Consider the following 12,407-nt stretch of genomic DNA (forward strand, 5'->3'; position numbering starts at 1 on the left):
TATAATTTCTGGTGTCTTCTTAGAATTCTGTTGTATAGATGAAGAATAGTATATTTAAGCAATCGTCGATTAATTTTTAAAGTAACCATTTTTCAGTGACCCACTATTAATAAGCAGAACCCTATATCCCTGTAGCCAAAAATTACGCACATACTTACGTCCTTTAAAACTTTTCAAAAAATGGAATATCTGAAAGAAAGAACAGGCCATACCTTTCTCTGATAGGCGTACTTCTGATACAGTGTTGACTTGCAAAAAGGTTGTGCCATTTAGCGTTCCCACCAGCAGTGTGTAAGAGTTTCTCTCTAAAGTTTGAGACTATTTAGAAAGTGTTTTAGATCATAATCTTGTTTAAGAAAAAAAAAAAATCTTAGCAGTTCCATTTGACAAACCAACTGGGCCGAAAAGCCAGCAACACAAGGTGGCTTTGCCCCTCTCAACCACGTTTCCTGCAGCCTAGTGAGACGGGTGGACCGAATGGAACACTCCATCGGCAGCATTGTGTCCAAGATTGATGCTGTGATAGTGAAGCTGGAGATCATGGAGCGGGCCAAACTGAAGAGAAGGGAGGTGCTGGGAAGGCTGCTGGACGGAGTGGCTGAGGTCAGTGGTCGTCTGAAACAGAAACACCCTGATGCTATAAAGTGTCAGGGTCATAGTTTGTAACCCTTAATCTGAGAGGATGTTTTTTCCCTGTACCTGCAGATCAGTGCAGATAAAATGATAACCCAGAGGTGCTGCTTTCTTAATACTCCTCACACTGATGCGAACTGCCTTAACCGGACTGTAGAATTACTATAAATTACTATAAATTTATTACTATAAATTACTATAAATTTATTACTATAAATTACTATAAATTTATTACTATAAATTACTCCATTGCTTCTCAGAATCGCCATTAAGGCTGGTGTTATTGCTCCAGCCTTACCTAAGTACAGATGATTGGGTCCCCAGATTTCCTAAGGCAACTTCTAAGTACGAGAGGGTGCATCACTCTGCCTCAACTTCTTGGTTTCTCCTTCCTTGATTAGGATGAAAGGCTGGGTCGTGACAGTGAAATCCACAGGGAACAGATGGAACGACTGGTGCGGGAAGAGTTGGAACGCTGGGAATCCGATGATGCAGCTTCCCAAATAAGTCCTGGTGTAGGCACACCGGTGGGACCAAATGGTCAGCCTCGCCCCAGGAGCTCCCGCCCTTCTTCCTCCCAGTCTGCAGAAGGAATGGAAGGTGGAGGTGGAAACGGGAGTTCCCATATCCACGTGTAGGACATGTGCTACTGTATGTGTTCTTCGTAGGTGAGAAGGCGACTGTCCTGAGTTGCGTGACAGGTACTATTTATATGCCCTGACCACCATACGTGATGCTGGCCTTCGTGACCCATCGTTAGTTCTTCTGCACTTTAATTTATTTTAGATAAACTTTGCCCATGGATCAAAGAAGATGTTTTTTCTTTTTCTCATCTAAGAAATCCAGGTGTAAATATTGAGTACAGAAAAGAAAATCTTTGTAAAGTATATTGAGTGGTATGCCCACTTGGTACCATAACTGAGTCTCCTCAGTTGACAATGAAGTGGCCTTTTGAAGCTAAAAAAAGAACTGTGAAAAGGCTTCTGAGTTTTTTATCTCCAATCACAAAAATCAGTATTGTCATTTTTGCCGAGTGTGTGAAGGGAAAATAGGGGCATTCCTTTCCACTGAGGCTTCACTCATGGGCTTAATACATAGCTTGCTTTTAAGAAAGGAGCCTTTTATTTCAACTACCTTCCTGGGGTGCACTTTTCTAAAAGAGCTAGAAAAGAACCCCAAACCATAGAATGGGTATGTAGTCATTATGCTAGAATTTGTATGAATGGTTACGATAAATGTTGTTGAACACTATGCTTTTTTGTTATTTTATCATATCTAATGCCTGGGGGGACTAACCATTTCTCTTAATTTTGACACTGTTTTCACTCATTTGAAACGAGCTGCATGAAACCACTAAAGACCAATTGTGGGTTGCAGTGTCATCTCTGACCATAACACAGTAGAATTGGAAGGAGCCAAATCACTAAATTTGATTTTTTTCTAATAATTAGTTTAATATAAAGATTCATCCGTATAGTCTTTTCCCATGTGGCTCAACTTCTTTGCAACTGAATTTAATGTTGCAACTAATCTAGGAAGGTCAACTTACTAAATCTTTTAGGATGTACTGAACGTTTTAACTGAGTAAATATGTTCATTTTACACAAAATATTAAGGACTTTTGAAATTCATATAAAATATTATAAAACTAAGGTTTGAGTTTTATACCAATTTAAGAACACAGAACTCAAATTCCCTTGACGCTGCGTTTCAAAACTAGAATTTATAACCCAAGTGGAGCTTAATTTAATGAAAAGGAGTTTTGGTTACTGGAAGTTCAACCGTTATCAGAAGGTATAAGCTAAAGTTTTTGAGTTTGCAGCATTTGTTTGTTTGTTTGTTTTTTTCAATAGGAGGGGGCCTCACCAAATTTATGGGGAAGAAACCTATTTCTCAACAAAAACTGAAAATCTTATTTTTCAAAACTGAGTAAGCTGACCTTTGAGAGCAAGAGAGGATGCAGTGCTGGTGAATAACGCTCACCTGGGGAATAGCCGCGAGGCCTGTTTCTAATACTGTAGTTTAAACTCACATCGTTGTTTATTTAACTGGTAGCATATGTCAGTCAAATCTTCAAAGAGAACATGAGCAAACCAGCCTTTTTTAGCTGGCTTCTACAGAAGTGCTACAGATTGGGTTTCTTTAACAGTTATTTCCCACGGCTCATCTCCATCTTTGCTTTCTTTTGAATATGCTACACAAAGTTCTTTATTACTAGGTACTAAAGTTTGCATTCCAGGGATATTGAGTGTACGTATTTATGTATGTGTACCATGTTGTTACATGTAAACAAACTTCAATTTGAAGTGCAGCCATTGTGTGGCATCCATGTGTACTGACCATGTGCCATATATCAATTATGGTCACTAGAAAGTCTTTATGATACTTATTATCATACTGTTTTTCATTTCACCTGTAAAATTTTGCAGAGTTCTTTCTCTTTACTCATAAGTTACGTATTTTTTCTTCTTCTTTAGTCACGGAGAATTACCTCCTTCTCCCTCCCCTATCATCTTCTCCTCTATATTGGTATCATTAAGAAGTTGTTACATATGCAAGTCTCTCAACAATCAAGAGTTTCATTAATGTGTAATACTGAGCACTTTACTTCCTAATAAAGACTTAATAGCAGATGTAAGAGTTGTCTGTTTCTTAAGTAGAAGCAGTTGGGTAATTTGTCTTGTATCACGGGACTAATGGTAAAGGCTTAGACTTTGCAAAAGGCATCTTTCCATGTTCAGAAACAACGATCGACACATTACTTCTTCCGCAGTAGGTACCTCTGGTAAGTTATTCTGATGATTATATTAGTGTTTCCTAACGTACAGCCACTGCATTGTACTTACGCATTCCTATAGTGAATGGTTGGCTCTGATACTTGTGCTGTTTCAAAATCTTCATACGTGATTCCCCTGTTGACTTTTCCTGAGTTCCTCCATGGGTTCGTAACAAGAGGTGGGATGCTGAGTCCCAGGCATAGAAACGTTTAATTTCACCCAGAACTGGCAGGTTGCCCTCCAGAATAACGGCAGCAAGTCTACAATTTCACTACATGCATGAAAGTACCAGTTCTACCCAGACCCTCTCCAGCATTGGTACCATCCAGCTTCCTAATCTTTGTAACTGAATGGTTTTGAAATAAGGTGTCATTTTATTTTGCATTTCTCTGATTCCTAATAAGGTTGAACGTTGCCTTATATAGTTGTTCAACATTTGGGTTTCCTTTTTGTGAATTGCCCATTCAGATCTTTAAGATAGTACACTTTGATCTAATGGGAAACAGGTGTGTTTCTCTTCGTTGTCTGTTTTTCCACTGGGTCATGGTCTATTTTGTTGATTTGCATAAGTTCCTTGTGTGATTTAAATAGTAATCCCTTATCAGTTTTGGATTGTTCATATCTCTCATCAGACTGGTAATTTTGTCAGTGTTTCCTTGGTGTTCATGTGTTAATAGTAATATCCATCAGTATTTTTTTTTCCTGTATTGTTTTGGGGGTTTTAAAGAGACCTTTGTAAGGTCACAAACTTTTATTTATCAAACTTACAGTTTTACTTTCACTTTGAATACATCTTAAGAGTAACTTTGCATAAGGTCCATAGGTATTTTTCTCCACAGAATTGAGCCAGTTATATCAGTACTCTCTATTAAATAGGTCATTTTCTTTACTTGTTCATGGCATCACTGATATATTTCAGGTTCATGTACATATGTATCTATTTTTGAATCCTTTAGCCTCTTACACCCATCTCTGAATGTTCCTGCACAATAGTTTTTATTATGACTCTGTAGTATGTCCTCCTTCATATGTGCTAAGGTCTTCATATGTGTTCTCCTCTTTGGCCCTCTTTTTATTGACTAGGCTATTTTTGTGTACTGTTATTTTTCCATATAAATGTCAGAACAAGTTTGATGGGTACCGGGGCATGAGGGTAGGGGAGGAGGAAAGAGAGCAGAAAGTCCTGCTGAAATTTAGTTGGAACTGCATTGAATTTATTTATTAGTTTGGGTAGAACTGACGTGTTTACAATATCAGAAACAGAACTCTTCATCTATTCAGAACTTCCTTAATGCCCTGTTTCCTTAAATTTCTTAAAGATTTTATGCATTCTTTAATATGGTTTTATTGCTACTATGAACAGTATCTTGTCTTCCATTATATTTTCTAGTTCATTATTGCTGACATAAAGGAAAATTACTACTTTTTTTATAAATTAATCTTACATATATCATACTTGTTGAACTCCTATACTACCTCTAATAGATTCTGCGTTGATTCTTTGGGTTTTCTATGTAGAAGACCAGCTCATTTGTAAATACGGACAGTACCGTGTTAGAGGCTAGCAATAATAGTAGACATGCTTGTCTTGTTTCTGGTCTTAACAGGAATATGTTTTAGCTTGTGATCCTCTAAAAGAAAACCAAGGCAAGGACTTGAGTTCAGGTGATACTAGGAACCTGGAGTAGGAAACAAGAGTGAGCCAGGAAAGGAGGAAATTCATATACAGGTGTGTCATTGCAGTTGACTCTGTAGGCACAGAAGCCCAACTCCACCTCTGAGAAGGCTGCGGAATGCCTCCTGTAATTCCTTATCTGAAGAACATAAGCCTGGGGCATTTGTCCACTGGCTCTGATCCCTGCTGGTTGACGGGCGCTCCTGGGGTGTTAACACCCCTGCAGTTTCAGGCTACACTTGCACGCGGGCTGAGCAGTTTCCTTCAGCTTTGGAGAAGGCCCTAGCGCAGAAAAGTGAAGAGATTTGTGGTGCAGGCTGGAGGAGGGGTAATTGACGTCAACATGATCTGAGCTCACGTGGAGCCGTCCACCACAGCCGCGACCCAACAGAGGTGCAGAGGAGATATGACACAGCGGCAGCGCCATCTATTCCATCTACCCCATTCACCATGCCGGTGCACTCATGCCCCCATTAAGTGCACTCTGGACTTTTTGAGGGAGGTCAGCAAGAATCTCTAGAAAACACAATACAGGAGGGGCAGTGGAGCTGCTTAGTCCTCACTGCTGCTGCTGGCCACAAGCCCAGAATTACTTCTTACTTCTCTCCTCTACCGTCCTTTTTAGAGGTTCCTCATGCTTGGCCAGAACTTCAGTTGTACTAGGTTGCTTGCCTGTTAGAATGATTCACACCTTCATCGCTAAGGGCACAGAGCCCTTGGTTCCCTAGTCCTTTACCAGACTGCCTGTTAACTATGACCACCTAGCATGGAAACACCAAGTTCCCTCTGTGAATCCCCTGCCCCATTATGTAGCTGTGAAGTCTAGCCCCTCCTGACAGAGATGACGATGCAGTAACTGCTTCCTTTGCCTGCTGTTCCACCGGTGTGAGGATCTCAAAGTGACTAAGTGGCAGACATACTGCTAGTTTCGGGTTTAGTGGAGCCCCTGCTGTATTCCCAGGTGGAAATGTACCCTCACTCTTGAGGATTCAGGAACTCCAGTACAGCAGTGCCTAAAGCTACAGAGACAGGAAGCATAAATTCTGCAAATGGGTTTAATGGGAATGATACTGAGAGAGGCCACTGTCGTTTGGCACATGGACCTGTGTGTTCTAACTGTTGGGAACAGGCACTCTTGGTTTAATGCGAGGGTCTGCAAACTTTCCATAAAAGGCCAGATAGTGAATATTTTAGGCTTTACGGGCCATAATGGTCTCTTGCAACTACTTTGCCATCATGGTGCAAAAGCAGCCACAGATCATACAAATAGGCATGAGCATAGCTATGTTCCAGTAAGGTTTTATTTACAAATAATAGGCAGTGGGCTGGATTTGGCCCACCAGCCCTGGTTTGATGCACAGAACAATCCTGGAGGACGGCACTACTCCAGTCCCCGCCAAGGGGGTCATGCATGAACTGGCGTGATGCCAGTAACCACTGTGACGTCCTGTGGGATGTAACAGTAATTGCTAAGACGTGTGGAGCGCGTCCTATGAGTCAGGTACTTCCAGCCACTTTACATGCACCCCAGGCATTACCTTATTTAATCTTCACACCTCCATGGAGGCAGACACTATGAGGATCCCTATTTTGTGGATAAGAAAGATACAGACTAAGTTCATCAAGTCCACAGACCTGGGAAATGGAGAATGACAAAGTGGGAAGTGGGGGAACTTTTGCCTAACTGTAGAGATAAACAGACCCTGTATTCACCTCACAGATCCTGAACTTCTTTTAGGTACAACTTTCCAGCTTATATTGGAGCCACTGTCCCCATCCTGGCTTCTGCACATGTTTACAGAAGGGACTCCCACAGACTGGGCACTGGTACTACGGCAGTACGTTCCAAATCTCAGCAAGGAAATAACCTGCCACAGAGTATTTGGCTAGTCACAGTCTCTGAAACCCAAGTTTCCTCATCTGCAAAACGAAGATGGAACAGCTTGAGATTTTCCAAACAGTACACAGTCAAGCCTTTCAATCACTGAGACAATGCCTCAGCTCTCCTGCTTGGCAAAGAAACGGGGCCAAACCAAGAGGCCACATCCTCACCTGGATCCGAGCAGCACCGCTTTCAACCGTCATGACCGGAAGGCTGTTCTGTGGGGTTGCCGGGTATAAGAATGATTCTGCGGGTTAAAAAAGGTTTGGAGATCCGGCGATGTTAACGCGCTCACTTAGTTCTAAATGTGATTCTGATATTTAGGTGGATACAACATAGATGGCTTTGAACACAACTGTTGCACAGTTGTGACTGGATCAAGATCGAATCATAATAAATGTACGTTAAATGGTCTTAGCTCCTTATTACAACCCTCAGTATCTCCCAAAGAATCACCTGGATTTCCAGTTCCACTCCTCAGAGATTCTAAGTCAGCAGGGGAAAAAAAAAAATGTCTTTCCTTCCTTTCTTCCTTCCTTACATAAGCATGCCACATGGTCTTTTTTTTTAAAAAAAAACTTTTTAAAAATACTTATTTATTTATTGGCTGCGTTGGGTCTTCGTTGCTGTGCATGGGCTTTCTCTAGTTGCGGCGAGTGGGGGGCTACTCTTCGTTGCGGTGCGCGGGCTTCTCATTGCGGTGGCTTCTCTTCTTGTGGCACGTGGGCTCTAGGCACATGGGCTTCAGTAGTTGTGGCTCATGAGCTCAGTAGTTGTGGCTCACGGGCTCACTAGTTGTGGCACGTGGGCTCTAGAGCGCAGGCTCAGTAGTTGTGGCGCACAGGGTTAGGTGCTGCGTGGCATGTGAGATCTTCCTGGACCAGGGCTCGAACCCATGTCCCCTGCACTGGCAGGTGGATTCTTAACCACTGCGTCACCAGGAAAGTCCCTACTTCTTAGTTTCTGCTTTTGTTTTTTTTAGGCCGCGTCCCATGGCATGTAAGATCTTAGTTCCTCAACCAGGGATCGAACCCACGCCCCTGCATTGGAAGGGCAGAGTCTTAACCACTGGACTGCCAGGGAAGTCCCAATTTCTCAGTTTTGACATGCATCATGGTACATAAAATGTTAACATTAAAGGAAGCTGGGCAAAGGGTATACAGGAACTTTCTGCATAATTTTTGCAACTCTTCTAATAAATCTAAAATTATTCCAAAATGGATAGTTTATTAACGGGAGTGGGAGGCTTAATTAAGGATGTATCTATACACACAGGAACACAAAAGTGAGCTGCAGTGACGTTCTGATAATAGCAACAGAGGGGAGTATACAAGTGTCATTTCAAAAATAACTCAGAAGAGAGGAAGCAGTATTGGAAGGGGAGCTCGGCGGGGGCTTCTGTGCACTGGTAACGTCCTATTTCTTGACATTGTTGGTTGCACAGGTGTGTTCCTCCTCACTGGATTGTACTTTTCCCTATGTTACCCTCCAGTAAAAAAGTTTAAGAACACTTCCCTATTACTGGGAAAGGTCAGAATGAAAAGAAGATGTGTAAGTAAATGAGATGTATATGTAAGGAAGGAAAAAACCTGTATAAGCCCAGTTATTCTATCGTTAAGTCTAAAATTTTCAGAGCTGGGAAGGATCATAGAAATCACCAATCCTGCCGTGGACAGTTCTTTATGCAGGTGGCCCTGGAGACCATAATGCAGTGTGGCTCACGGAGCCCAGACGTCTGTATTGGAGCAAAATTCCTCAAGAGATTATCATGCACACCGAGATCACAAACCACTGAACTACCCCCCAGGAGGGTAAGTCACCAGACTCCTGGCCCTCTACACCTGTAGTCCAAAACCCAGCTGAGACCCCTGAGATATTCTAATTCCACTAGAGGGAAACTTCAGTAAGTTTTAACATTAGAAGGCTCATCAAAGCTTTTTCTATCGGGCTTCCCTGGTGGCGCAGTGGTTGAGAATCTGCCTGCCAATACAGGGGACACGGGTTCGAGCCCTGGTCGGGGAGGATCCCACATGCCGCGGAGCAACTAGGCCCGCGAACCGCAACTACTGAGCCTGCGCATCTGGAGCCTGTGCTCCGCGACGAGAGAGGCCGCCATAGTGAGAGGCCCACACACCGCGATGAAGAGTGGCCCCCGCTCGCCACAACTAGAGAAAGCCCTCGCACAGAAACGAAGACCCAACACAGCAAAAATAAATAAATTAATAAACTCCTACCCTCCAACATCTTCTTTAAAAAAAAAAAAAAAATCTTTTTCTATCATAATGGCTTTTTTACCCCACAAATGACACTGGGTTTTGCCAACAAGGTTTGGATTTCATACTTCTACTGCAGCATCAATGTATTTGTTATTTATTATTTATTAAATAATGGAAGATCATAGATTCATATAAATATTGAAGCTATTCATTTTAAAGGGGAGGAAGAAACCAATACCAGAAATATTAGTAACTTGTCACAAGTTTCTAGAACTCGATTTTTTTAAGGTCAGTAAATTAAACGAGATTTCTTCCCTGTGGTTACTGTCTGACTAGATGAACTAATATGAGGTACATAATGTCACTAGTTTATGACTTGGATTCTTTCAAGTATAATTCAGTTCACTGTGATTTCTATAAGTGTTTCTGTTGAAAATAATCCTTGCTGAAAAACAGTATGATGGCAAGTGAAAAGAAGACAACCAAAAAGTCACTGAATACTGAAATCAAGGTGCTCCCTTTTTAATGTGGGGTAAATCATGTAAGTCAAAGAGGAATTTAGGAGAATTTTTTAAGGAATAACAGTTTCAGGTAGGCAATTGTAAGGAAGATAACAATCATGCATGCCAAGGCTACGTGATTCTTCCACAGGCCCCAAGGTGAGAGATCGATGCCCTGGCTTTCCAGAAATTCTTCGCCAGTACATCTGAAATTCAACAGAAAAAGAATATGACTTCATTCTTAGCATCTGTCAAATTTCACTCAATAAATTCACTGTTCCTTAAAAAAGCCTACAGGTTACCACGTCTTAAATATCCATCCCTTCATTTATAACAGAAAACAGTTTGGGCGGGTTTTTTGGTGGGTGGGTGGGTGTCTGTGTGTTTTAGCTTTATAACTCTATTTTATTGGGATGTGACGGGGGCCCACAGGTCGGCCATATGCATCATAAAAGTATACAGAAAACAGTCATTGAGTGCTTACTGCTAGATTCTGCTAGATACAATGAAGCGACCTGCATATAATAGTTTAGGTAATCCCTAAAACAAACCAAATTTAAAAGGTGAGGAGACTAAAGTTTAAGGAACTTGGCGAAATTTACAGACTCATACTTTGAACCAAGTTGCCAGCCTCCCCGAGTTCACTTGTTTCCAAGTCCATGATGCTGCCCTCCTCAAAGGGCAGAAACATTCATCAAGGAATTTTTCACTAAACACCTGATGGGGAAAGTCTCAGCTTGAGCAGATGATATCTACGGCCCTTACAAAGATGATCAAAGCTCTTTAGAGAGCTTATTATCCACAGGTTAGCCGTACAAAAGAAACACAGGCTGCGAGTTCTAAAACCAGGGAAAAAGCCTTAGTGGGGCTGGAGCAGAGCAGGATGGAGTAGCCCCGACACAGATTCGAAAAGGACCTGGTACCAAAAATACCCGGCACAAGCATAACTATCGCCTGGTACCGTTTTTGTGCTCTTGGAATCTGGCAGTTAAAAAAAAAAAAAAGTTATACCCAGACCAAAAGGGAGTGGGCAGGATGAAGAAAGCTTCTCTTCACAGAGGTTTTCTGGCAATACTTCTAAATAGCAATTTGTCCTATTATTAAGAATGACTTCTGTTCTACTTGAATATTCATGAGTTAGGCTACCAGCGTTCTCTTTTCTCTCATTAATTAATGTATCAAAATCACACCATTAACAACCAACACTGAAAAGGAAAGTGTTGCTTGATTTTAAAACAACACCTAATTTGATTAAATTCTGCATTTTTGTTTATTATACAAAAAATGGGATTTCCTTCTCTGCTTACTGAAATATGTGGTTCTTTCTTTAGAGGAGACATCCTTGAACAGGGAGTGTTCCCAGTCAGTTAAAAAAAGAAACAAAAGAACCCTGTGCAGACTTTGATTTCATGTTGTCTCCTCACTGCAGGAGGAAGAGGCGTGAGTCAGGACTGTTCAGGAAAACGTTCACTCTCCCCAACTCCTGCTGCCCTTCAGCTCTTACTGCCGTGGGCTGAGCTCCCAGGGATCGTAAGTTCATGGATCCATACGCTTTGTATAATCCGCACACTTCTGATACTGTTAAGGCCGTGCTACAAATATCAAAGCAGCTCATTTCAAACTCAAATGTTCTAAAAAAGAAAAACTCAAACCCACAATCCAAACTGCAGAAGGATCTTTTAAAAGTGCCCCAAACAAACAAGTAACACATAAGAAACATTTCTCCAACTGAAATACGATTTTGACCATAATAGAATACCTAGGAGTTGTAGCGCACTTTCACGTGCATTAGCGTACAACCCACTTTATAGATGAGAACATCCAGGCTCAGAGAAGTCAGTGTCCCTGAAAGGACTCCCCAGCTCTAAGCCCAGTGGTGTTCCTGCATCACACCACAACAGTAAGCAAACCCATTAAGACACTGAACGCAAACTCACGTTGCATAGCTACAGGTACTGTTTGTTGTTACATTGAGTCCTGGGCAGAAGTTTTGTCCCAAAAATTCATTATGCTGCAAAGCCTGTAACACAAGTGGGAACAGGGCAAGGAAAACAGTTTTAAATTTCAGAAAGTTTCCAAAGAATTATCACAATCACATCCCCTGAGTTTAATCTCTGTTGCTATTTCTAAAAACAAACCAAGCTTCACGTTCACAGTCTTTGTCACACCAAAGTAAGTAAAATTATTTTTCCTGGCAATCAAGAGGCCAAGGGTTGGGATTCTGGCTCTAATACAAAAGCCAAGAGGAGAGATCTCTGGCTATATTATCCCACAGTTCTTTCCTTCTTCTCTCCCCAATTTTATAACCCCATAAACACTATAATTAAAATGATACAGTGGTACTCAATGACTATTGTTAATTTATAGTAACAATCTTTTGTATTGTTCCGGTTTGTTCTCATCCAAACCACTTATAATTCTTGGGAATTAGAAACTTAATTATATTATATTAAGGTACAGTTTTCTCTGGAGTTGATTAGCTTTCTAAAGCCAGTAGTGGCTGTACGGTATGGTCTTTGTTTTTCTTCTAATTTCCCTTTCAAGTTAGAATATGTATTCTAGGGCTTCCCTGGTGGCGCAGTGGTTGAGAGTCCGCCTGCCGATGCAGGGGACACGGGTTCGTGCCCTGGTCCGGGAGGATCCCGCATGCCGCGGAGCGGCTGGGCCCGTGAGCCATGGCCGCTGAGCCTACACGTCCGGAGCCTGTGCTCCGCAATGGGAGGG

The 12,407-nt window shown here is 41.7% G+C and overlaps 2 protein-coding genes across 4 annotated transcripts in view; one reads left to right on the forward strand and one right to left on the reverse strand.

The window, feature by feature from the left end:
• Window positions 1–3,274, forward strand: part of PKD2 (polycystin 2, transient receptor potential cation channel) — a 49,055-nt gene extending 45,781 nt beyond the window's left edge. Inside the window, exons 14-15 of the mRNA XM_065877606.1 lie at window positions 456–603; window positions 1,035–3,274. Coding sequence (XP_065733678.1) covers window positions 456–603; window positions 1,035–1,271 — 385 coding nt within the window. The 3' untranslated portion in view covers window positions 1,272–3,274. The remainder of the gene's footprint in view (window positions 1–455; window positions 604–1,034) is intronic.
• A 6,399-nt stretch (window positions 3,275–9,673) lies between these two features.
• Window positions 9,674–12,407, reverse strand: part of ABCG2 (ATP binding cassette subfamily G member 2 (JR blood group)) — a 139,475-nt gene continuing 136,741 nt past the window's right edge. For all 3 annotated transcript variants that reach the window (XM_065877124.1, XM_065877123.1, XM_065877122.1), the window contains 2 exons: window positions 11,621–11,703; window positions 9,674–9,889 (listed from right to left, as the gene is read on the reverse strand). In XM_065877124.1, coding sequence (XP_065733196.1) covers window positions 9,742–9,889; window positions 11,621–11,703 — 231 coding nt within the window. In that variant the 3' untranslated portion in view covers window positions 9,674–9,741. The remainder of the gene's footprint in view (window positions 9,890–11,620; window positions 11,704–12,407) is intronic.

This window comes from Phocoena phocoena, chromosome 5, assembly GCF_963924675.1.
Source record: "Phocoena phocoena chromosome 5, mPhoPho1.1, whole genome shotgun sequence".
Taxonomy (NCBI): Eukaryota; Metazoa; Chordata; class Mammalia; order Artiodactyla; family Phocoenidae; genus Phocoena; species Phocoena phocoena.